Here is a 27,753-nt window from a genome sequence, read left to right as displayed (position 1 = left end):
CCATATGTGTATACAAGAATATTCTTGCAGATTTACCTAGCAACCAACTGGTCAGGCCATATTTCCAATGCTCAACACAATCTGTCATTGCTTGGAGAATGCCAACCTACCACGTTTGCTCTATTATGGTAAAATTAGGTAATTGTAATGATATACAACAAATTTGTTGGTAAATATGCGCTTCTAACAGAGCAAACTTCAGTCTGCCTGTACACAAAATTTGCTAAGGTTACCCAAAAGCTAATTTCAAAGTATAAGTGATGTTCACTAGAAATATGGTACGTGTTTTGTTCTATTTATGGAAGTACCGGTATACAAAATATTACATTTGTGTAATTTCCCATAATGCATCACAATGTTCTATGGTTCCTTTCATGCAACAGATTCAAACAAACTACTCTATCCCCAGTTAGGTACACATGTCAAAATTGACAACGGAGCTAAAAAAATGTTCAAAATCACAGCTATTACAAAATCAAGCGAGATGTATATGAAAAACAAATATTTATTCCAATACAAAAATACATTAAAAGAGTAAATTGATTTGCCATAAATAGTAAGGAAACTTTAAAATCAGTTTCAGAATTAAAAAAACAAACGCTCAAAGTTTACAATTCACCTTATCTACACGAGAAAAATGAAGTGTGTTGCCCAGAACTATAGAGAGCTCCCTTCAATAAAATATTGGCAGTTGTCTTTTGGCAGGCATTCAATGCTGTTATTTTTACATTTTTCCTTTCGGTTTCAATGCATAAAAGACATCATCTTGACTGACGTTTAATCTAACCCTCTGGTGCATATCATTACGTCCACCTTCCACTAAAACCAGCCGTGAACTTCCAAGACGACAACAAACTGCAGATACTTCTGATGTTGTTGGAGGCTGTACACCTGTATATTAAGGTTCAGAACACATTATCAATTTCACATTCAGTTACTTTTTAACAACTATAGGTCACATCATCACAATCATGATCAATGCTCCCTCAAAAGGGCGTCCATCCTGGTACTTGTGGGGAGGGGGGGGATTTCACAACTACAGTAGTGAAGTGGTGGTTGCAATGGAGAAATGAACAGCAGATGATAGTAGATCCATAAACTTACCTTCAAGTCTGCAGATGGAAGAATGCTGCTTCAAAATCTGTTGAGTAAATAAATGACACAATAATAATGAATGATAACATATCCTTATCTGAGTGAAATCATCAACAATACACCCTTGAGAATGAACTTAATTCTTCTAATTAAGTTAAAAAGCAATTGGTTGAGGTTTGGTAAAAACAAAATTCACCCAAGCAGAAAACAAAACAAGATGCCTTGTGGGACATGATTGCCACCAGGAAAAAAATATTCTATTGTGAAGCAGTGAATCAAATTATAAACATTTTATAATACGTTTCATGCAAGACAATTTGCAAATGTGATTGCTGACATATTGTGCATTGTACAACCATTGTACAACTTCATGTACATGACATATTCCATATTTGGGATTATGCGACAGGGCTATGTGACCATCAGCCTATCAAAATGGCATTATGGGAATTCAACACACTATCCCAGTGCCAATCAGGCCAAGTTAACCCAGAGTAAAGATCAACCCCCAAAATAACATAGTTTGGTGTTATCAATGCTGTCAACAGATTAAAATATCGATGAATGGCATAACTTGCATGTATGAACATCACAGATACATCTCGTCACTAGAAGGAAGTGTTACCCATAGACATGCAAGTTAATTTTCAAAATACAATTAAGAAGCATGGTAGGATCAAATCTTGTACATACTTTTGAGAATGGAGCTTCTTCCAGGCCTGACTCTCGGAATTCTGATACTACAGCCCGCAGAAACAACTGTTCTTGAAGTGAACATTCTCTGTTGATAAGACAAAAATTTTACTTTTTAATAACATAATCAAAAGTTAATATTATAGCCACATAACACAGGAAACTTGGTATCTGCACAATTCCATTCAGTGTAGATGTTGATCACTACAATTAAAAATACCAATAGTTAATAGATTTCTCATCATATTTGTATTGTTTATTTTGTTGCATTCTTGAAAATATATGTATTTCCACTGTCGATATGCAAATGTGCAAAAAAACAGTATCTTCTGTGTATTTGCCGTTTACGTACTATTCCACGAGATACCTTTCATATGTGCATTGAAAATACTTCATAATGAATTTTATAGAACAGTGAATGATTATGTTTGTGATAGCTGTAACGTACAGGCCGACCGGTATTTTCACTGGCGATATGCAAATTAGTGTGTTATTTAATGACTGTTATGCAAATATTACAAGCCGAAACTCCGGATGTGGGGCTCAATGTATTTGAAATACATGTTTATTTTTGAATGTCAATGTTAAAACATGTTTAAATAAAGTCACTGTCTCGCACACATGATGGCGGACTATAGCGTATCGTTTTTGTTTTTTTTAATCGCCAACACTGTTAGTGAGCGCACTTGTGCAATTATTAAATATGAACATGATGGAACGTCAGGTTGACCAATCACTGCACAAAATTTAAAGTAGGTCACAAACATTGTATGTGCCATGATTACAACATTCCTGGGAACGCATGAAATAATAACTTAACTCCAATGGTATTGGCCTGACGTTTGTGTGTATAAGGTTATTTTCACTTGTGATGTGGTGTGGCGCTTCACTCGAAAAAATATGGCCACCGGATACACCTCATCACTCTTGAAAATAACTTTGATATTCTACAAACGACAAGGCCATAGGCTTCTGCCATATTAGTAAAATGATTTTTACATCTCTACTGTGACATGATACAAATTGATCACATGATGCATTTGAGCCAATGGCATTGAGATATTTTACCTTATAGCTACTATCTTTGGTGATGAGAACATTTCTTGAATTGCTTTCTCTACGTGACTGATATCAACCAATTGATTCAAATCCTTAGATTGCAACTCAGCGATCTCGGTAGCTCTTCTACATATATCAAGTGCACGTCTAGCGTCTCCAGACACGGCAGCAACCTGTAAGACAGACACGAGTGTGAAGACAGTGTACAGTTCGATTCATGTGCGATTGATACTCCAGTTGAAACACCTATAATTCACACAAACGTAAAACATGGATCAACCAGATAAATTTGTTGTATTTTTTTCAAAAATTGTCATTGTGACCTGTAGCTTATAAGCAGTTATGCTAATTTGGTTCAAAGTAATGAAAATATATTATAGACAATTTCATAAAAATTTTGGTGTGGAATATACAGTGCTTAAAGGGTTAATTTTGTTTTCATTGCACTAAAGAAATTCAAAAATACAATAAACGGTTGCAATTTAACAGAGGACAAATTTTGATGAATTTCAGGACACATGATATTCTGTAGCAGTGAAAAATTTTGCAAAATTTCATCCGCTCAAATTATCCCATTGCAAAAAGAGTTTAGGGCAAATACTTGATGTTTACTAAAACCTCAACTCTAAACAGGCTGTTAACTACTATTAGCGTCCATCATCATAGCCATCTTTTAACTGTTGGAAATTCTACTACTTGTTTCTGCCTATACCGTACTTATCCAGGTAAGAGCCCATGCCTGGGCAAACGCCCACCCCCCACTTTTGACACAATAAAGAAGTTGAGGTCATATCCAGGCACACGCCAAGGGGTCTTTTTTCTACACAAAAAATAACAAAAAAATATTTTTTATTCATTGACTGTGGTTGTATTAACAGTTGACTTTCTTGAAGTTTGTCGTGATGCTTACAAAAATTCTTTAAATGTAATTGATAATTGCGTAAAACAAGGGGTGAACGCGAAATAGCTGTACCAGCTTTCTGCCTTCAGGGCAGCGCATTCACCACTGATTTTTTTCAGAATCATAACAGTCAGCAAGTCTATAAAATATATATTAAAGCAGCATTGTTAGTTCTCTTTTTGAAATATGTCGTGGCCCTAAAAAGAGCCGGCCGATTGGTTTGTGCTTCCTTAGAAACGATTCAAGCAAATCGTATAAGGAGAGCCGCTAAGCAAGTGTCGCACTCATTCAGCTTTAGCGTCGTCGACAATGAAACCAATGTTGCAATATTGTAGCAACCCGTACCTGTTAGAGTGGTTGAAATCATGTTATTTTGGCTTTATAAACTATTTGGTAGCGGCTTGCAAATCCATAACTGGGGCCAGCAATTTTGCAATGTCACGCCGAAGACTGCCAACATTTTTACCATCTTTCATCACCGCTATTGCATTTCTGTCATGAAAACCATTCTTCTGTCGTTGAATAAAAAAAACTTCCTATTTCAAGTCCACCACGATATCCATATAGTGAGACATTCCAACCGCCGAAACTTGCTGAATGATAACTTTCACCGCGATTAATAAGCGTCGAGTCTGATAAAAATGCAATGTCACGATTTGACCTTTATGATGAAAAACTAGTCGTGATGTCATTCTTATCCAATCAGTAAAGCAGATGCATAAAGGTCAAAGATGATTGCCAGACTGTAAACAAAAGCATCGTGTGCCATCGCAGCAGAGCGATCCCATTTTTCTCGTCTCTTTATTGTGATTAGACATGAATGAAAAGTGCCAAGCTGACAGACTGTGAAATCCGTGGATTAAAAGCGCTAAGTCCAAATTGTGTGGGACAATATCGACAAACTTCAGGAAGAAGTCGTAGGGATTTTGTTCGACGGCTACAGTGACGACGACTTGGAATTTGAGGATTTTGAGTTTGACAAAGATGGCAATGAATGTACAAATAAAGATCTGAGAAGTTTTTTTCAAACAGCTATGAATTTTTATAATTTTTACAGTGTAAATTTGTAAATTATTATTGATCTTGTATGACAGTTGATTCGTAATTTGTCGAGACTGGAAATCATTTTACGCAGTTTAACTCCTGACATTTTAATTCATTTTGAGTTCACGCGTATTGGGCGCGTTTGTCGGCGGGAAAATCCTAATTCAAATGATTCCTCCCTGTCGACTTTTATTATTTCTGGTTTATTTGTCACATTATAAGCAATACATTAATTTTGTTACCTTGCCCGTACCATCAAAGATGGAAGGGAAAGGTATATTAAGGGAAAAATTTTGTCCGGCGTTGTCGTTGTTGTTGTCATCGTCGTTAATAATTGTTATTGTGTGCATAATAACTTTACTAATTCTATTCCAAACTTCATCAAACTTGGTCACCTTATTCATCAGTATAAAGTCTTCCCTGAGTTTGAACAACAGATGTCCTGTATGAAAATATCATGCAAAAATTGAGAAAATCTGATAAAATATTTTGACTGTTTCTACTTGACTGATCACTGGTGATACACATCAAAGGTCACTGATCTCAGTGGAAATATGCATTGTTGTATGTGTTCAATGAAGCAAATCATTTATCTTGTAATAATATCCTTGGTAATGCATCTCAGAATCCCATACTGGGTTTCAAAACCAACTCATGGAGAGATTGCACAGTCTGATACACATTTGCAAACCTACCAATAAATTCTTTACAGAAAACAAGATGTCAGAAAATCAATATAAACACTCCTATGAACTGGGTCAAGATCTGAAGCTAATAGAAAATCTGTTTAGTTCAAAGGTATCAAATCAAAAACAATACATAAAAAATACATAAAAAGCAAAACATTTCATCCACATTTTAAAAAGAAAATTGTTCTAAAATATATGTATTCTGTATTTGACAAACAGTTCATTCGACAAATGAAAACTCGCAGAAATATGTTTCAGCTATTAGAACAGAATGATATAGTTTTTATAATACTGGTTTAAAAACGCACTTCAAAGATTGCAGTGTTTGAAGATGTAGATTCTCAGGAGGCAACAGTACTGTTGACTTCTCCCTCCACTGTACACCAACTAACTATTTAAGTTGATTTGCATACAAAGCAGAGCTTGCAACATGATAGCTATTCATAAAGGGTGTTTTTTTTTACTTTTCATATAATACAATAGTCACACAATGAGGCAGTTCATATTTGTCTCAGAGAATCATTAATTTTTGACAGACACCTGTACAAAATACTTGGACAAAAGCCAGCTAAGATTTTTTGTTATCTTGAATGTTTTATGAATCTATTCACGTCTAAATGCAGCACTTTTTTTTGCAATGAGGTATTTGTTTTTATACTAAAATATCTGAATTACTTTGAATAAAGCTGGAAATTATGTCCCTTAAAATGATTAAACAAATAAGGAACCAATGTTTTTGTAAGATATTTACATCTTTTAAGGACATTCGGTAGACTGATTCCCCACTGTTGGTTCAACCCCAAAACTTGTTTGTATTCAAAATTAATTATGACAATGCATATTTATATTGAAACAAACTATGATAAAGAGAATTATATTATATAACAAAATACAAGGTCACCAGAGTTCAACTATGTTTTTTACTTCTAATGTTGAATATTGTTCATTTATTTCCATTGCATGTTTTCATTTGCAGTTCTATTCCCTACCGCAGTTCGATCCGTGTGTTGTCAATTTTCGCGAATTTCCGAGTTTTTTTGCCGGGGATCTCCTGGCAAACGCCCACCCCTATTTTTTGGCAATTTTCCATGTTCAGGACCCTAGGCTTATACCCGGATAAATACGGTAATTTTGTAAACACAAAAATCAAACCGAACTAACCTTTCTAGCAGCGAACTGTACAGCGTCATCATCAAACGCATCAATGTCTCTAATTCGTGAGAGCACTATCTGCTGTAGTTGTGTATGTGTATACGGTTGGAAGGTCATACGAGTCAAACCCTAAAGATAGAAATCATTTGATTTTTGAAAAAGTACTCAAAGACTAACAACATACATCCACAGAGATGTGTTAACTCGGCATGTCAATCAGAAACACTACTACATACAATGAGAATATACCATTATATATGGGGGTGATAACTATATACTCTTACCAATCTACTGGATACCCTGTTCATCATAATTCTCTCAGGTAGATCCATAGTATTAGCGATCGCTAGTACAATTAACTTGGCATGAGGTCTAGTCGGCCAATCAAACAAGTTATACATGACGTTCTGTTTTCGTGTCCACAGTAGATCCAACTGGAGAAAAGAAAAAAAAGTTCTAAGTTGTGGAATCATTTTTTTCAATTTCAAAAAAACAATTTTTTTTTTTTTAAATACAAAACTAATGAAATGAACAAATCAGGCAGAGGTCAACCATACGTAATCAGGCTGGCAATTTTCATGAATAAATCAAAAAACTAATAGTTAACAGGCAGACAATCTCCTATATGAACAGCTCTGCGCTGATCCCCAATAACAGAGCTAAGATATTGTGGAAGAATTTCCATGATATTTTAGGGTTTCTCTTAAATCAAAGAACGATTGATTAGGTTGATTAGAATTTTTCACCACTGCCATACATCTGTCACCGTAACGTCATTACAGCTGGCGTAATTTTGCGGTATTTTACATTTTCATCCTACCATATAGGGAAATGCGAATTCCAAATATGGAATGATTACATGTATAAGCGTCCTCTAATAATAAAAACAAACATGGCTGCCATCGGAGTTTGACCGGACTCCACACAAAGACGTTCGCTGATTCTGTTCTAAATTTTTTGGATTTCGGCATTCCTATGATGTATCCTTGGAAGGAAAAGATGTATAATAATAAGGTTATTACGAAAATACCTCAAAGTATGTATGTAAGTAAGTATTCTTATAGACAATGGTCAATGTCACCACACAAACACACATTTTTGGTAAGCAAACTTTACCTCATCCACCAACAGTATAACTGTTTTTTGTCTTGGTGCCGATTGTCTGTTAAATCTTTTCTCCAATAAATTCCCAGCATGCTCTGGAGTTGCTTTCTGGCCCGTCAGTTGCTAAAAGAATACAGCAATACCATTACTCCATGGATGAATGACCAAGTGTTGAAAAAATTATATGTTTGAATGAAAAACTCAAAGCACAAATCATAATTTTTTTTCAAAAGACCTGGCACTAACTGCTGTCAGCTTCAATATCCTTAGATTTAGAACACATGCTGAACACTGACAGAAGGTGTGAAGCAGGGTGATTTTTTTTTTTTTTTTTTTTTATGTGCATAGTGCATTTTGCCACAGAAGTCATATTCATGTTTGGGACTACATGACAGGGTTGTGTGGGCATTTGAACTTGGGTCTATCGATCACAAGTTTGATGCGACAACCACTATGCTACCAGTGACCGGTCAGTCACCGCAACTTTTGCAGAAAACCATGCCTGTAAAACTTTTTAGCGATGACAATTACAAAGATTAAATGACAAAATTTGATATGTGAAAAAGGCGTAGCCTTACATTATCACAAAATGTGCCCTACTTGAATATCTGTATAGGCCTGGCCAAACTAATTTTACCCACCTTCAATATCTGTACATAGGCCTGATGTGGTTCTGTTAACTTCATTCCATTTATTTCAATAAATTCAAATGACGGCACCATTCCTTCCTCTGTAGCCTGTTCTAAAGTTCTCAATACTTCATGTACAGTAGCCGTTTTACCAGTACCAGGGACACCAGATATGTACATACAACTATAACAAAAACAAGCCATGCATGGCACAGTCCCCGTTAGTTATTACATTTAAGATGTATAGTTTTGTTTATAGTATTATAGTTGGAACATAAACATGTCGGAGATATGAATCCAGAAGCTGATGCTTGATTATGATGATTTTTTAACATTAAAATGTTTGACATTCGGTAATCTTGTATCTGATCGTCAAACAGTACTTGCCCCATAATGAGATATTGCTCTAGAAGAGCAATAATTTTAACAAAATGGCCACTGGTCAGCCATTTTGAATCAAATCGTTGAACCAATACATCTGTACATCTATGAAATGATTAGCTGTGAGTCCATAGCTTTTGTTGTGTCAGTTTTTAGTCTTTGTGATGGTATTTTAGTCATTTCTGATAGATTAGGTGTCATTAAATTTGTTATTTAATATCTGAATATCTATAATGTATAACGAATATATAAAATTTGAACATAGTCAGTCAAAGCATGTCAGAGATATGGCTCTGGAACCACATTCATTAAAACAAAATGGCCACCAGTCGGTCATTTTGAATCCGTTCTGAAAAACAAAATGATGTGCATCAATGTCTGATGTAAGTACCAAGTTTGAATAAAACCCATCTGTAAACAGCCGAGAAATGATTTTTCAGTACAAAAATGGCTGTCATTCAGCCATCTTGTATCAGATCGTGAAACAAATTGATGTGCATAAGTATAATATTATTATGTATGATGTATGTGTGAAGTTTGAATGTAATGGGTCCAGGCATGTCTAAGATATAGGTTCGGTCGCAAACAAAGACAGATGACACACCCCTGTTTTAAGACATATACATTAACATTATATCCACAAACATTGGTTACCTTGCATGATTCAACACGAGCACCAGAAAAAAAGATAAAATAAAGTTCTGCACAAGAACTTTAACACCAACAAATAATTTTTCAGTGTTGGCCATCACACCATTAAACGTATGTATGTACACCAGTAAGATGACTTTAGTTTTACTCACCCTCCATTTCCATCCAGGACTTTACTTTCTACAAAAGCATAGATATCCTCAAATTCCATTTCCCTGCAAGGCAGTGTATCAGGAACCGCTGACACATGTAGTTTAGCTCGAGCAGCCTCCAAGGGACTCCTTGGAAAGTTACACGGTTGATAACGCTGTGGTATACTAGGTGTCAAATAGCCTCGTTTCGGAGTTTTATTTTTCGGTGTTACCATCGTACTCTGCGAAAACGGACAAATGGACTATGAAACAATTATATGTACTGACGATACATTTGCGATGAGTGAAAAAATAATGAATACATAACATAGATAGACTTTCAAAATATCAAATAAATATTATTTGAAAAATTAAATTTCATATTTATGTACTGTACCTTTCTTCTCTGCCTTTGATTACTTTTGGGAGTTGCCACAACAGTCTTTTTAGATTTTGGAGTTTTGACAGGTTCGTAATTCTCATCGTCACTGCTCTCCACTTCATTCTCAACATTGAAAGTATCATCATCATCACTATCATCATAATCACTGCTTTCAGATGAAGGGATTTCAACTTTTTTCTTTGCTGATCGTGATGGAGTTCTTTTCACAGATATACTATGATTGTTTGCTTCACGTTTAGATTTTTTGTTTTTACCTGAGTGTTTATTTGTAAGTGGTTTCACATCTAAATCATCATTTAGTTCAATACACATTTTTTTACTTAGTTTAATTTTTTTCTCAGTTTGAATCGTTTCCAAAACAACCGATACTGGACTCAGATCATCAAACGTGGCATCAGTTTTTGAAACCTTTTCTCCAAAGTTTAAGGATTGTCTTGTAGATCGTCTTCTAGTAGTATTATTGATGTCTATGTCATAGCACAGGGATTTCCTTGTAGAACGTCTGATCACTTTTTTTTCAGACATAGATTTTATATTGGAAACTCTTCGATTTTCCTTTGGTGGAGCTGTGGATGGGCACTTCAAACTAGACTCTGATCCACTCAATGACGACGTCTCACTACCATCACCGCAGTGTTTCTTGGGTTTTACCGAAAGTTCACCAATTTCACTTCTACTCGCCTTTCGTTTACTGTTTGATTTGGTGGCCCTTGAACTGCGAGATGATTTGCTACTACTCACTGAAGGCGCGAAAGAGATAACATCATCCTCGTCATCAGAAATTAAGTTCAAAACATCTTTATCTTTGTACATACCTCTTCTGGATGGAGATATCAGACATTCTAATTTGGACAAAATAATCAAAAAAACAATTTGATTAAAATAATATGTCCAACTAAGGCCAAAAAGATTTTCTTCTCGTCATTGTGCATGTCACGTTTGAAACCTGCACCAAACTCATTTTTTTAGCAATTTTGTTAGCATGATCGAATTGTAGAATAGGAAAAATAAACCTTGAATGCATGTATTTGAGAGCAAAACAAATGTAAATTCTTCCTAGGATGTTGAGGAAAACCTTTTTTTTCAGGCATAATTTCATTATACAAGTACTGTAAATTACTTTCAATTTGCAGGACAAATTTGCATATATTTCACAAGATGATGAGAACTGTTTTGTGCAAGGAAAACAATGTTTCACACCAAATTTTGTCTTTTGTTTTTTGAATTTCATTAAACCATCAAATGCCTAAAATTCCTTGCAGCAATAATTTGAGCCATCATAATTTCCAGAAAATACCAACAAATAACGACAAGGACATTCTTAGATTGTTTAATGCCTCTCCTGGATACATTAGGCCAAAAAAAAATGTTTTTGTTGCCCTCAGCGACCGACCGAAAAATATGAAATACCAGGTCGTGGTTTTTTTTTTACTAGGCCCAAATATTAAAAACTTACTATTTTAAGCAGTAAAAAAGTGTTTCCTCTAAAATTTAACGATCCCGGACCGTTGTTTGATCCCCAGGGTCCCGGGAGGATAAGTGGCGACCTTGAACCTCAGGTTGATCTGTGTTTAAATACAAAAGACTGAAAGAAACACTTTGATTTTTGTGTTTAATATCTAGCATGCGTTTGATTGATTCCCATATACCTCAGCTATTTACGATACCCTTAGTTTTCACAAGTTTAAAAAAAAAAAAATATCAGGCCGACTTACCGACCGACCCAATTTTTCAACTTTCCGACTTGAGGGCAACATAAGTTGTTGTTTTACACTTACACTGTTGCTTTCAAGCAAATTTAGAGTAAAGATCATACAATTTCAAGAACATGTATAATGAATGCACACTGCCTCATGTGCTCCACAGAAGTAAAGATTTCCCATGATGCCACTGGTTTCACTTATTGTATTGTTGACTCAATAGAAAATAATATATTAAATCAAAGAAAGCTTAGAAAGAACTCCCATGTGCTGAGAGTATTGGAGACACATTAAATATAATTCGAAATTACTTAGCTGAAAACTAATTATGCAAATCAGAAAATTAATATGACCAGATTTGAGTGTAAAACTAACGAGGTCTGCGCAATGTAACAGAAAATCTATGTCTCCAAGTTTAATTGAAATGTGATTAGAACCAAAAAATTATGAATTATTATGCTTATTAGGGAATTAATATGAACAGATTTTTACCCCAAACTAATTAGGTTTGTACATTGTCCTAGAGCATCTTTGTACTAAGTTTCATTGAAATGGAATAATTAGTACCGTGAAAACTCCAAAATTTCGACCCCTCTAAAAATTCGGTCGCCTATTTATTTGCCGGGTTTCGGTGTTTTATTTACCTCCAAATTTTCGACTCCACTAAAAATTGCCGACTCATTCTTATTCGAAAATTGCGACCAGTTTTAGTTTTCCCCCAAACGAAAAAAAACAACGATGTGAGCGTTCAAACGGGACCTTCCTCAAAGGCATGAATCCGGGTTTCTGATTGACTGAGAGATTTTTATTTTATTGGTAACGAAAATATATTCTAAATAAACGAAGTTTCAAATAAAAACGAACACAAAAATCTCGGCATGCTGCGTTTCTGAATTGTTGATTATTACTGTACTCAGTAGTGATTATAATAATGTACACAAAATAAATTTGTTGAATGGTTATGAAATACAAATAAAAGTCAACTTAGTTTCATCGTAAGCGAATGATTCTGGTCTCGTATAAACGTTTGATGCTGTAGGATATCCGCCATGTTCTCTTAGGTCAAATCGCTAATTAACCAATCAAAAAGCTGGATGATGCCAACGTGTTCAAATTACCATAGCTTATTTAAATATGTTAATGTTATTGAACGCAATGCGGAAGAGATTGATGTTGTAGTACGATATTTTGGCTTGGATTTTGATGCGAAAACGGCACGATTTTTTTTAAATAAAAAAATTAGTTGTTTTTAAAAAATAAACTGGTCATCTGAAGAATAATTTAACATTGTTCACAGTGATAACAGCTCATTCTCGAAAGGAAGCTTACCCGCTCACGCTAGTCACGATAAAAATCATACACGTGTACTCTTGAATAGACAGACGTCAATGACTACGGTAAAACTTAGACTCTATTTTAGCCGGCAGGATTGATTGAAATGTCCGAAAAATGACGCCAAAATACACCTTAAAAGTCCCATTTTATTTTCTTAAATCCCATTTTATTTTTTAATCCAAGGGCGAATTTACGGCAGAATTTGGTCCCTCAAATAAGGGACACGTGAGCTTTGATTCTAACCGGATACATTGCACTGGGTCGGGGAGATCGTTTGCTAAACTTCCATGTATCTTTTGTCCAATGGGTACCTGTACTTCGAACATTCGCAAGTTTTCCTAGATAGTGCGAGACAGCTTTGTCTTTTGACCTATTAGTTTTGTGCTGACCTCTTCTCCGCGTCTTGATGTTTTGTTTTGCTTGTCATAATACTCACTGATTGATGACTTTGTTTAGATTTTGATTTACAACTCGGCCACGACCTTTGCTTTTACCGTGAAACATGAGGAAGTTTACGTCAATTGACGGACATTGCATTTTTTAAAAACTAATGAAGCACACTGTCTATCATCCCCATTTTTTTTTTGCTGATTTCTATTCTGAAAAATTCGACCGTCCGAAAATGCACCTTAATTTTGACTCTAAAAACACGTCACATTTCTAACACCAATTATTTAAAACCGGTCGAAATTTTGGAGTTTTTACGGTACTTTAGATATCAGTGCGAAAGCTTAAAATTGGTTAATTATGCAAATTAGGTAATTAATATGTACAGATTTTAACCCACAATTATTCAGGTCTGTCTATTGTCCTACAGCATCCATGTACATTCATTGATATGTGATGTATAGTACCCGAGATATCAGTGTGAAAGTTGGTTAATTATGCAAATTAGGTGATTAATTCGCACAAATATTTACCGGAAACTAATTGGGTCTGCATAATTCTAGATTCATTGAAATGTGATGATTAGTACTTTAGATATCAGTAGAAAAGCTGAAAATTAATTATGCAAATTAGGTAATTAATATTCACAATTATTTACCCTAAAACTAATCAGGTCTCTGCATAGTCCTAAAGGATCTATGTACCAAGTTTCATTGAAATGCGATGATTAGTACTTGAGATACCTGTGGAAAAGCTGAAAATTAACTAATTATGCAAATTAGGTGATTAATATGCACAAATATTTATCGAAAACAATCAATCTCTGCATAGTCCTTGAGTAGGTAAGTACCAAGTTTCATTGAAATGTAATGCTAACTACTTATATCAAATGCTGAAAATTAATTAATTATGCAAATTAGGTAATTAATATGTACTGATATTACCATAAAAACTATCAGGTCTGTGCAGTGTTGTATGACATCTATGTACCAAGTTTCATTGAAATGCGATGATTAGTACTTGAGATATCAGTGGAAAAACCGAAAATTTACTAATCATTATGCAAATTAGGTAATTAGTATCCACGGATTATTACTAAAAACTAATCAAAACCTAGCAATAGTTTAGAGCATCTATGTACCAAGTTTCATCAAAATCCAATGAGTGGTTGTTTAGATATCAGTGGAACAGTCATGGAACCACTAAAAAATAGCTAATTATCATGCAAATTAGGTAATTAATATGCACGGATTTTTACCAAAAATTAATCAAATCTGCGCACATGTTCAGAGCATCTATGTACCAAGTTTCATCAAAATCCAATGAGTGGTTCTTTAGATATCAGTGGAACAGTCATAGAACAGCTAAAAATTAGCTAATTATCATGCAAATTAGGTAATTAACAAGCATGGATTTTTACCAAAACCTAATCAAATCTGCGCATTGGCCCAGAGCATCTATGCACCAAGTTTCATCAAAAACCGATGTATGGTTCTTGAGACAGCAGTGGAACAGTCGGACACACATACACACACACACACACACACATACACACATACAGACACACTAACTGCAAAGACTCCCATTTTGTGCTTCGCACATGGGAGTAAAAAAACTTACCCTGAAATGCATCTTACAATATTTGAAAAAATATTTGGATTTTGTAAAAGAAAATTCACATCATATAAACAAAATAAATGTGAAAGCAAAAAAAACAAAAACCATAACATTTAAGCCTTCAGCAGTCAACAGTTGATGTTAGAGGACATTGACTTGTAAAACTGATCAAGTAAAATATGACAATGAGAACTGTCATACACACCTGTTTCGTCTTTTGATGAAGCCAATGAAGATGTTTTTGATGGTGTTTTACCAGATATTTTTGCCGAGGTCTTGGTAGATGACTTTGATGGTGTTTTAGATGATTTTGATGGTGTTTTAGTTGACGACTTTGACGGCGTTTTAGAAGATGACTTTGACGGCGTTTTAGAAGATGACTTTGATGGCGTTTTAGAAGATGACTTTGATGGTGTCTTGGTGGATGTTTTGGATGGTGTCTTCGCTGTCGCTTTTGATGGAGTTTTAGCAGTGGATTTATCATATAGTGGCACAAACTTGATACCATTAAATGCCTTTCGCACATAATATGTTTTCATACCATTACTGACAACATACTTGGGTAATACATCTTCCATATTTGGTAAATGGACAACCTGAAAAACAAAATATTCCATTGAAAACCACTTTATAATTTTGCTAAAGCAATGACCCAAATTCTGTGAGTCAGTGAAAATTGAAGTGTCAAAAAACTTTTGCAAAATTTTGACTTCAAGAATGCCATGCCATACAATATTCAAATTCCTAGCTGCCATAATGTTAATGCGGATGTTAGAATTTCATTTAAGTAAACAATGTATATTACACGTGCTCTACCGTTAAAGTCCTATTATAAACCGCGGTTTATATTACAATGTATCAATTTAAAAATTAGGATCAAAAGCTCAAGTTCGGGGTGCGGTTTCTATTACGTACATATTGCAATCACTAAATGGGCGTGGTCATTTTTTGTCCACAACACATGCACAAAACAAACAATACACCGTACAATCTCTTGAATAGGCGTCGGGGAAGAGTGAAAGGCCTTATTTTGGTTCTAAAATAGGCGTTACGAAATGTTGAAAAATTACAGTCAATCAAAAAAAAATTCAACATGATACAAAAAATACTCGGTATTTTTAATGTAATATGCATTTATTTTTTTAATTTTCTTGGTAACGAAAAGTATATTCTAACAGAAGTTTCAAATAAAAACACGAATGCACTGCTTAGTAGCAAATGATCACATAACGGTAGCTCGATCCGGCCATGCTGCGGGTCACAAGTGAATAACTTACTTGTTTTCGAAGTGTTGATATTCGTGATTATTATTTAGTAGTGATTACAATAACGCACGAAAAATAAATTCGTTGAATTGTTATAAAATGCAAGTAAAATTCAACTTAGTTTCCCCGTAAGCGAATGATTTCAGTCACATGTAAACAGCCGATACGATATCCGCCATGTTTTTGAATGCTCACGGGACGTATTATTGATCGGATAGGTCAAGTCGCTAATTAACCAATCAAAATGCTGGTTGGTGCCCACGTGTCTAAATTACATAGCTCATTTAAATATGTTAATGACAGTTCAGCAACCTCATGGTGAACACGGAAGAGATTTACCGATAATGCAGTGCGATCTTTTGCCTTTGATTTCCATGGGAAAACGGCATGATTTTTTTTTAAATCAAGAAATTATTTGTTTTCGAAAGATAAATTATTCTTCAATGCTCAGTTTAACACTTTTACGGTGATAAAAGCTCATTGTCTAAAACTTACGAAACACAGACGTATTCAGAAAGAGTATTGACAGAGGTCGCCGCCAGAACAAAAGCAGTTTCATTGCCTGATTGCCTGTCTGACATCTTATCATCGCTGAACAATAAATAGGTGTGAATATTTTTAGCCATGTTGTCGAAACAAATGAATAGGATTAGGAACAATGCCGTTTTGGAACAGCTGGTTGAAACAATGAAGTCAGTCACGGTCTTGTTGAATTGGGGGTGCGGTTAGTAATAGGTACTATTCAAGTTTTCAATTTTTGTTAAGAACTCTTTTACCCCGAAGCCGGAATTGGGGGTGCGGTTACTATTACGTATGCGGTTTATATTAGGACTTTAACGGTATATGTCACTACAGGTCTGATATCAAACAGGATGCGATGCAGCAACTGCATCACTAAGTTTTTCTCCACCAGTACCCCCTTTTTCATCACAAATTCACATAATTGTCCCGTTTATAGTCTGCATACACTTTCCTTAATCAAGATCGGTACAAAAATAGCCAAATTTTTTGAGTAAAAACTGAAACTCAACTCAAATTTTGCCTGTTGGCTCCAAAATTGGGGTTCTTTTCCAGAAATATTGAAGAATACAAGAAAAAAGTGCAGAAAAATTAGGGTGAGAAAGTCTGGTGGGGGAAAAAGTTATAAGTAATTACCTCACATTTGCCGCAAATAGTTTCAATGTCAATTTCCTTATCTTCAGAATTCAACTTTTGAGTGTAAAGGTATATTTCTCTGTTATCAGTCTGCTGGAATTTCTTGTACTTTGGTAACTCCTGATGTCTAATATACCACTTGAGTGATGCCTTCTTACAGTCATCAGACTCCCCTTAGGAAAAATAAATTGCTAAATTAAGTCAAAACACGTGTTTTGTGTAGTAGTAATATGGCCAAAAATAAAAACAGTCGTTATTCTGCCATCTTTGATCTGATTATGAAACACACTGATATGTATGATGTATGTGCCAAATACGAATGAAAATGGTACATAAATTGTGGAAATATAGTGTTGAGGCCAAAACGTCAGATGGCTGTCAATCGGCCATCCTTGATCCGATTTTGAAACAAATTGTCATGCACATGCATCCTAACATGTATAAAGTACATGTATGTGCCAAATTTGAATGAAAACTGACAGAGCACGTCTAAGATACCGCATATAAAAAAACAAGATGCCTGCCAGTCGACCATCTTTGATCCAATTGCGAAATAAATCGTCATGGACATGTATCCTAACATGTATAATCTATGTACCAAGTTTGAATGACAACTGACAAAGCATGACCAAAATACAACATCTTCAAAAAACAAGATGGCTGCCAGTCGACCATTTTGAATCAAATCGCTAAACCACTGCATGTGCACATGTCCCACATAAGGTACTAGGCACATGCAAAGAATGAACGGAATCAGTCCACAGGATTCTGAAATATGACTCCGGACGGACGGACGGACGCACGGACAGAGACCGAATTAAAAGTCCCCGTTTTCGGACTTCGTCCGAACGGGGACTAAAAAAATCATACAGGTATATTTTGTGAAAGGTAACAGTGGTGATTTTCAGATGTCAAAGGTTAAACTATTCATAGATGACAATAAACAAATTTGAAAAGCGGGAATATTTTACATATTGAGTCCAATTAATTGATAAATTTAAGTGTTTTTTTTAATAATTATCAAATCTAGACAATATTACAATGACTTGCAGACATTTTGAAAGAATTAATTTTGCTGTGCTTTATCCTAAAAGTGTTCACTTTTGCAAATTTTCAGAATGTCTATAAAAATTTTAGATGTAAATGGCCAGTAAGATTTTGTCGACAGTGAGTCATCTCGTACACTGTTCCAAATACCATAGATATATAGGTCAGAGGAACAGTCCATTTGATGACGGGGGGAATGGAACACTATTTGAGGGGCAAAAAAAAGTCTTGCAGCTCTCTCACTGTCAATGAGATCTTTTGCGGCCATTTGCATTTTGAGATCTATTGAAGAACTTTTAGAAGTTTGTCAAACACAGGCTACGATAAATGCATAAATTACACTGGTCAATAGATGTTAATACAGCCAGCTAACACTAATGACGTGGATTGATTGGTTGGAAACATTATGGCATGGCCAAAAGCTAAACGGGCCATCGTTACGGTTACAGTACTCAAAATTCCCAAAGGTCATGAGGACAATTTCATTGGTTAACCTGAATACCTTAATGCCCCTCAATATTTACTATACAATTTCAATGAGTTGAAGACATTTTTACAAATTTGGTCTCAAAATTGGGTGCCCTCAAAATACTAAATTTCAAAAGTCTGGTGGATCCCGAGACAATGCCTATACTTGTAGGTTTCTTCTGTGAACTGTTTATAAGCAGTGAATCACATTCACTGTATATCAGAAGTTTGCTGATAGATTTTCAAAAAGCCCACAATTAATTTTGCTCAATTATTTTAGACAAAAAGTCTCTCTGTTTTCTGTTCAATTTACTGTTTTACATCCAAAATATGGCAGATAATTAGAAATGTCCCATGATGCTAATTGCCATTTTGGACAGCCCCTGATAAACACTGCTCAAAATTTAGTAGGGTTATCTTAACTGCACAAATTGATTGCTCATGGACAACAGTCAGTGAATCTTCAATTTATTTTCCATAAAACAATTGAGTGAACAAATACAAGATTACAAAAAATATTACTTTTATTATTTATATTAATAATAATTATAATAATAATTATACCCTGCACTGCTCTACAAGGTGTAACAAATTACATTAATATTGGAAAAAATATATTTTGTGCCAATTAATTTAAAATTAGATTTTTGTGCAATAGTTTTTTTAAGACACAAATAGACCAATTACTTACTGCGAGATAATTTAAGTCTAGTTTTCTGTGGCAATGACCTGGGATATACAGGGATAACAAAAATGGCGCTTTCAACACAAAAAATACCAGAAAATTTTTTTTTTTTTAAACAGTGACTACCGGTCTATAACATCCGATCTATGCACTGAATGTAAAGAACTGCACCAACATGAATCAAAAAAAAAATGTCACCAGAATTTCAGGTTATTATCTTTTACTAAACAAGTCACTGTCAATGACATAGTCCCTTTTTGTAGACACAGAAATATATATGTGTGAAGTTTAAACTTGATTGGTCCAAGCATGTATGAGATATGGCTATGTAGAACTGCATTTGTTTAAAGAAGATGACCGCCAGTCAACCATTTTGGATTTGATGGTGACAAAAATGTATGTTTGTTTGGTAAATATGATGTGTGTGTCAAGTTTGAACTTGCTCGGCCCAGGTATGCCATATATAAGGATCAGGAACTGCATTCTTGAAACAAAATGGCCACCAAAATTAAATGGAGTACACCAAGGCCCTACTATATTCAAGGTACATGTATGTACCAAGCTAGAAAAAAATCTGTACATGCTCGACTGAGATTGGGCGGATGGCGATTTTGAGAAATTTTCATGCATATGAATCAGTTCATGCATATGTGCAATATACATGTAATCTCTGATTTGTGTGTGAAGTTGGAACTTGATTGGTTCAGGCACGTCAATATACGGATCTGGAACTGCATTCTTTGAAACATGGCTGACACAGTTCCTTTGTGTGTAATTTCTGTACCAAGTTTAAACAAAATCCGTCTACACACAACTGAGATTTGGTTCCGGATTAGTGAAAATGTGTGATATTGATGCATTTTTGGTATTAAAATGGCGGCCTTTCAGCCATCTTGAATCGGATCATGAAACAAATGCACGTGCATATGTCCAATCTAATGTCAGATGTATGTGTAAGATGTGGCAAGATACAGAAAGACGAACGGACGAACAGACACACACACACACACACACACACAGATCAATCTATACAAGTCCCTGATTTTGTACTTATCCAAACTAGAGAATAATTATGAGCAGAAAAAAATGTATAATTAATAAAGTCATCACAAGAAAAACGCATGTACATGTATGCACAAAGGCAGTACCAATGATCACTTTAACAGCTGTCTACAATAACCTAACAATCCATACAGCTAGCCGGTATTGAATGAGATCTGTATCATTGTATATCAATTGAATTTATTAAACACTACTTTGTAATAAAAATAATTTAACTATACAATTTACCTGTGTCATAGAGGTTCTCAATTTGAGCAATAAAACTTGTATCTTTACCCGACAGACCATTGTCATCAATATTGCTAATACACACGTAGTCACCAATATTGATGCGCAGTTCAGTACCATAACTACCAATTAAATTAAAACTCCTGCAGATAAATGTAAAAAAAAATACGACTATGAATGAATACTATATAATTTTAAATTGAAATTAATTTTTAATATTACCATTCATTAAATTTTATTTTTTCAAATAATTCATCCTCTCAAAATTTGTTTTAATTAACAGATATGTTAATGTAAGCCATGCATGGCACATTCTCAGTTATCAAATTTAAGATATATAGTTTTGTTTATAGTGATATAGTTGGAACATAAACATGTCAAAGCTCCAGAAGCTGATGCTTGATTATGACGATTTTTTAACATTAAAATGATTGACATTCAGTCATCTTGTATCTGATCGTCAAACAAGTACTTGTCCATATTGAGAGATATTGCTTTGGAACAGCATTAATTATAACAAAATGGCCACTGGTCGGCCATTTTGAATCAGATCGTTGAACCAATACAGTACAGTTCTCGCGGAAGCTTTGGCTTCACTTCAGCTTCGCTTCAGCATCGCATCAATGTCCCGACATTAAAAAGTTAGGCGGTTATCGCTTCGCTTCATTGTGGCCTCATTATGGCGACAATGTGGCATCAAGGAGAACACAAGCCGAAGGACCATGAAGCTAAATAGAAGTCTCACGCATGGACTGAGTGAAAGAAAATATTTCTAAGGCTAAAATAAAACCTAATATCTCTTTGTGTATTTGTCAATTTTGCATATATTTGGTATGACAGTATGTTCATAAATACCTGGAAAAATCTCATCTTTCGTTAATAATTTCATTTGATTGAAATGTCTACCGACCGTGTCCCAATAATTTGTTTGGAATATTGATGCCCGTTGGTTTCTCCAAACGGTCCCGACGTCCATTATTCAACACAATCAGCATTTATTTATCGTAATTCATGGGGATCATGTCCCGTAATTTGTGGGCTGTAAAACCAAATAATTAAACAAGTACTATTTATTAAATATATTTTTTTACCTCGTGAAACTACAACACAGCGTAGAGTTGTTGCGGTGAAACAGTCGCCTTGAAATCGCTGGAACTTCAATTATCCATTTCTCGCCTTGAAATATAATTAAAAAAATTCGAAGAGCATCGGGGGATATATTAGTAACCAGTCTTACCAATCGCTAGCTTTATTATATTCAAATCCATAAAATTCACGAGTTTTTTGACATTTGTTGGCAACTTCCGCACTAAAAATGGTTGAAAATGTGGGTGTGGTTCTCTCGCAAAGTCCCGTTGACAATACGGACAAATATGGTTCTGTGGCCCAGGTCATGCAAATCAATGATGTTGTAACAAAGCATATTTGACGCTAATTGAAGGGTCGTCGTACTGTCAATCTCCGGCGTCAATTCACTGTGTTGTGACAGGCTTCACAATCATTCACTGAAAAACATATTTTGGTATATTTTGACAAACGGCTGGGATTTGACCTCAATTCAAAAAAAGAAAAAAGAAAAACTGGGCTGAGATACAAATCAGTTTTGCAAGTTTGGAAATAAGGTAAACCACATTGGGGTCAATGATATTCAGTATTGAAGGACTTCGTGTGTATAATGAGTTTCAAATTGTTCATCGACTGGTCACCAAATATTTACTACATGAACACTTTTTTTCTGAAGCCCAATAAATTATTTCTGCATGTCAAGTGCTATTCGATTTTTTACCAGGCCTGTGGCTCGTTTTTATTCGAAAATATTTTTTTGTGAGAATACTTTTAAAGTACGTATATAGATCGAGCTCAGGTCACTGATCGTGACTTAATTTTGAAAATTAGATGTAAAATTTTACCAGACCGATGCCACCACAACCATCCAATCATAGTTGGAAATGTACGTACTTGTTTTGGAACTTTGTATCAAGATGGCGACAACGCCGACGCACCAGGTGGCGTTCGCATGTTTTGCATGTATTAGTAGTCCGGGCATGGGATCGGACTCGGCTAAAACTAAACAAAACACAGAAAAATACCACCAAAATGAGGAATCTGAATCTGTTCTCTTACCAGCAAATAAAATGAACGAAAATAAGGTAATTTTATAACAAGAACAGCTTCATTTCGTATAGCAAATTGTGTTGTTTCCGAACGACGATTGCATTGTGTGATTTAAATTTATCACGATTTTCCTTGCAGTCAATATGACACTCGTCACCTTGCAGATTGCAATATACTTCACATAGTTTTTGGTACCCAATACTCGCAACATTAAATAATTAAACAAGATATCTTTTTAAAATGTCATTTTACTCTTGGTCATATTATTTTATTCCCCTTACCGCTTTGAATTTCAAATCGATTACATATCGAACTTCTGTACATGTTTTTCTCTACTGCCTTTCCAAGTGAAAATAATGAGGTCATACTCGTGTCACAATACTTTGAAGCTGATGCCATGTTGATGCCATGAGACTGCGAAGCTGAGGCCACGATGATGCCACAAATAAGAGAGGCGAACACAGCTTCAATTTTCAATGACGCAAAGCTGATGCCACAATGATGCGATGCTGAGGCGACAATGAAGCCATACGTATGCGACAATGATGCCACAAAAGCCAAAGTTTCCGCGAGAACTGTACTGTACATCTATATATCTATGAAATGAATAGCTATGGGTCCATAGCTTGTCTTGTTTCAGTTTTTAGTTTTTGTGATGGTATTTTAGTCATTAAATTTGTTATTTTCAAACATTAGGATTTTTATTGACATTACAGCCGTTCGGAGAATTATTTGGACAGTCAGTTAGCAAAATGACTTGCAACTTTGCAAAACACTTTGGTCTTTGTCATATCTAGACTTGTCAGTGCCACTTGATTGACAGGTGCGTGGTTTTCGATTACTGTAAAGAGGGTAATTATTCACTGGGTTTTAATTTAGCTTATTTCGCTGACTGGAAAAATGCGCTAAATTAAAACACAGTGAATATGTAAAATTTAGCATAGAACACATTATCTTAATGACGAAACCGTGAATTTAAAACCCACTGAATATGCCTGAAATGGTAAATCAGTGAAATTTAAACCCAGTGAAAATTAGTCATTTTACAGTACTATTTCATAGGGGTTGTCAGCATGGTGAATTGCAAGTATTATCTAGCATGCGTATAAAACAACCATTCTTTATTTTTTATATTTATATTGTAATGATTTTCCGTAATTTTAAGTATCCAAGTTGGGTGTTGCTTAAATTTGTTGAAACATGTCAACCCCTCGCTCATTTTAGTCAGTTGTAACCATTACAAAAATGGACTAGACATAATAACATCTAGCAAAATATTGGAATGATCCCAATTGTGGGTGATACAACGGCGCCATCAAGTCTAGATTGGAAAAGACCCAAGATATATTGCTAACTGATTGCTGAATAATTCTCAGAATGTCTGTAATTGGGGCAAACATTTGTATAATACTGCGTTTTGGTCTGTGATGTGACAACAATTTTTGTTTTCGGCACAGATCTAGAAGCAGTACCTACACACGAATTGGTGACGTCATAAAATACATGACCTTCAATCGGGGTCGTTTCCTCGGTATATACGAATTGGTATATACAAATTACAATAAAGATACTTAAGACATTACACATAAGGTAAAACAAATCACGTGACAATATAATGATAATAACGGTAATAAATCCTAGCTTAACAGTTGAACAGAACGCTCATATAGTCAGTCGGGTGACGCCGAGGGTCACGAACTGTGTTGCAAAATGGCCGTGCGGTTGAAACTGGGTCATGGCGTGACGGGTGAGGAAGACATCATTAAACACTCAAAATCACAATAAAACAGGGAAGTGGTTGCATATTACGGCGTAGCCAACATGGGAAATAAAAAAACGCCCAATACAAACGACATGGGTTCGAATCACACTAGATACACACTCACCAGAACCGAAGCAATCAGAAACCAGCAATTGTTTTGGCTTTTCCGTTCAACTCATCGGAACACTGGAGTAGTTAGAAAAATGAACACCACTTAACGACCAACGTCGTGGCGTGGTACACAAGCGTGCCATCAAAATAAAACAAAATTGGCTTGAAAAGACAGTGGGGTCGAGTCCCGCTCAGAGCTACCGTAAAAACGTAAATCAAATAAACTGAAATCTCTCAAACCGTAAACAAGTAAACAAAGAACGTCGCAAAAAAATAATAAACCTCACAAAACTCCACCATACAAAACTGAATGAATAAATAATAAAATAACTAACGTCTTAAACTGGACGACGCGCAATTTGTTCAACAATTTCCAGATTGTGACAAGAGATAAACAAGACCCAAGTCAAGGTAAGTTTTGTTAAATTCAGGCAACAGACGAATATCTTCTGTGGTGTTGTTGAATTTATACTGTGTCTGCGGAATTGTTGATTGAGGGTTCGAAGCCAGCAGTTAACATTTTGTTAGAAAGTTTCACAATTAAATCAAATATCCAATGATACCAGTATATTTATTTCATTATTTTAACAACTTGCAATGGCGGAAGTTGGTCAAACACGAGTTCTTACACCTAAATAAGTATCAAATATTTGTCGACACATTTATTCTCTCAACCTTGTAGAGGTGGAAATTAATTAAACAACAGGTATTTACTCACAAATATAATGGTCAATATTTGTCCATATATTCATTCTGTCAATTTAAGAACTTGTAATTGTTAGAATTAATCAAATGAGAGATGTCTACACCAAAATAAGTTTCAAATACTTGTCCATACATTCATTCTCTCAATTTAACAACTTGTAATGGTGTAAAATTATTAAATGAGAGTTGTCTACACCAAAATAAGTCTAAAATATTTGTACACACATTATTCTCTCAATTTAACAATTTGTAATTTGTGGAAGTAATTTAAATGCGACTTTTCTACATCAATGCAACTTACCCGCAGACAGTGCACAACAGAGTATCATTATTGAGCAATTATAAACAGGAACGTGTCTTGGCATTAGGGTTAGGGTCGGGTCAGGTATGGGCAACGGAATTATTAACAGGAACGTGTCTTGGCATTAGGGTTAGGGTCGGGTCAGGTATGGGCAACGCAAATGGCAAACACCCAATTGGCAAGATGTACACTAACGGGTTATGGCATGCATATAGTTTACACAAGTAAAAACACAAAATTGGCAATTTTTTGGACAATTGTAACTCAATAATAGAAATATGTTGTATTTCTATATATATACACACTATATAGTCTTATCAAATGCAAACACATCCAGTCAATCCATTGTGGTCTTGTGGGTCAGTTCTCTACATAGTGATCAGGAGGACCTGGGTTCAATTCCCTTGCCTGCCCATCTTTTTCTCGCAAACACCATTTGGCAATAAAGCTAAATATGACAACAAATTGTTTAATTTGTATGACTACCCACATAGCTCAGTTGATTTGTACTATGTCAGCAATGTGAGCGATCGCTGGTTCAAATCCAGTATGTTTAGTTAGATTTTTGAATGCTAGTGAAGACAGTGCTCCTATAAATAGGACTTAAATCCTAACTCCTGTGTGAAGACACTCGTGGTACAGTGGACAAGACAGTGCGCTGGGAACTCAAAGATCGCAAGTTTGAATCATGGATTGGACACTCCTACAAAAGACATGAATGACGTTAAAAACATAAACAGCGGATTCAAAAACTCAAGTCAGGAAAACAGAACACAAGAATACTACCCCACATCGAAGCCAGTCGATGTCGTCGAAGAACGAACACAGTTGACAGCTGTAGGTCACGTGCAACAACAGACACGAGGAGCATGGCTGCTCTCCAAATGGGTCCCTTCTTTTGTATTGACCCCCTAAGGATTGCTAATCCTCCTTTCTAACTCTTCCCCCAAAAATAATATATCGCCCCTTTTAAAATGTATTGACCCACAAATTAATGAATATTCATGAGCACAGAAACTGCTACGTCATGAATAAATTAGCATAATTTTAAAAAAATTTGCATAAAGTGTAGGTACTCCTTCTGGAGCTCTGCCTTGTTTCCTTATATAACCATGCATAGCAATTAACAATTCTGGTAAGAGTTCCTTAAGACCCCCTCACCCATAACTTTAATCCTAACCTTGCCCCCCCCCAATTTAATTGTATGTACTCCTTTGCAGGCTGGGGAGTTACGGTTAGGGTTTAGGTTAGGGTGAGGAGGCCTTAAGGAACTCTTTCCGCAATTCTATTCGCAAAATATCCAAACATGTCTAAAGACTTTCATGAAACTTGTATTCAGCAAGCAAGCATCGTCTGAAAATACAATCATGAAGCCAAATCACAAAGCCAAAGAAAATGGCTAATGTCATATATTTTATTTTTAATATCCTAGTTTTGTTGCATGCTTGTTTAAATTCAAGCAAATTATATTATTTTCATACTATGCACACACACTTGTTGAAGTGACCACAATAGAATTCAATGATAATTTGAATGTCAGTGGTCTAGAGGCTCGATTGTCTTAGAAACACACACAAAACTTACTCATAATAACGGTTGCCACACCGGCGGTCTTTCGAAGATTTCCCTTCACCAATCCATTTTGCACGGAAGGTTTCCTCCTTTTGAAAGTAAACTTTTTTAACCATCTTGCAGATGGCTCACATGTGCAAACCGAGCGAATGACAAAGTTTTGACGAGTCGCGGTTCTTACAATGCATTGTGGGACAAAAGGATTCCCTGACTTCTTTAAAGAATTGGTGTCTGATTAATTTATATTATCGGAGTAATTGGGATTATAATGCTACTATTTCATGATAGTTAATAAAATCATATGAA

At 35.3% G+C, this 27,753-nt stretch overlaps 1 protein-coding gene across 1 annotated transcript; it reads right to left on the bottom strand.

Moving 5' to 3' along the window:
- Positions 1-489: 489 nt before the first annotated feature.
- On the bottom strand, positions 490-27,624 carry LOC100376485 (uncharacterized). The gene is made up of 14 exons (XM_002738273.3): positions 27,460-27,624; positions 20,882-21,024; positions 17,392-17,564; positions 15,177-15,567; positions 9,927-10,774; positions 9,551-9,771; positions 8,379-8,550; positions 7,750-7,860; positions 6,918-7,067; positions 6,643-6,762; positions 2,857-3,020; positions 1,789-1,876; positions 1,105-1,141; positions 490-891 (listed from the first exon to the last, which is right to left on the bottom strand). The coding sequence occupies exons 1-14, from the start codon at positions 27,561-27,563 to the stop codon at positions 725-727; spliced, it is 2,889 nt and encodes a 962-aa protein (XP_002738319.1). The 5' UTR covers positions 27,564-27,624; the 3' UTR covers positions 490-724.
- Between the last annotated feature and the right edge of the window lie 129 nt (positions 27,625-27,753).

The sequence above is a fragment of the Saccoglossus kowalevskii genome, chromosome 9, assembly GCF_978046115.1.
Source record: "Saccoglossus kowalevskii chromosome 9, keSacKowa6.1, whole genome shotgun sequence".
Classification (NCBI taxonomy): domain Eukaryota; kingdom Metazoa; phylum Hemichordata; class Enteropneusta; family Harrimaniidae; genus Saccoglossus; species Saccoglossus kowalevskii.
Note: the sequence above shows the minus strand (reverse complement) of the source record. Positions and strands in the feature narration are given on the sequence as shown.

Excerpts from the sequence above, each read along its gene's own strand:
- LOC100376485 (XM_002738273.3), bottom strand. The coding sequence starts at position 27,563 with ATGGTTAAAAAAGTTTACTTTCAAAAGGAGGAAACCTTCCGTGCAAAA. Across the intron at positions 7,861-8,378 it reads CCTATGTACAGATATTGAAG|CAACTGACGGGCCAGAAAGC; the intron begins GTGGGTAAAATT and ends GTATTCTTTTAG. Across the intron at positions 6,763-6,917 it reads ACAGGGTATCCAGTAGATTG|GGTTTGACTCGTATGACCTT; the intron begins GTAAGAGTATAT and ends TTCTATCTTTAG.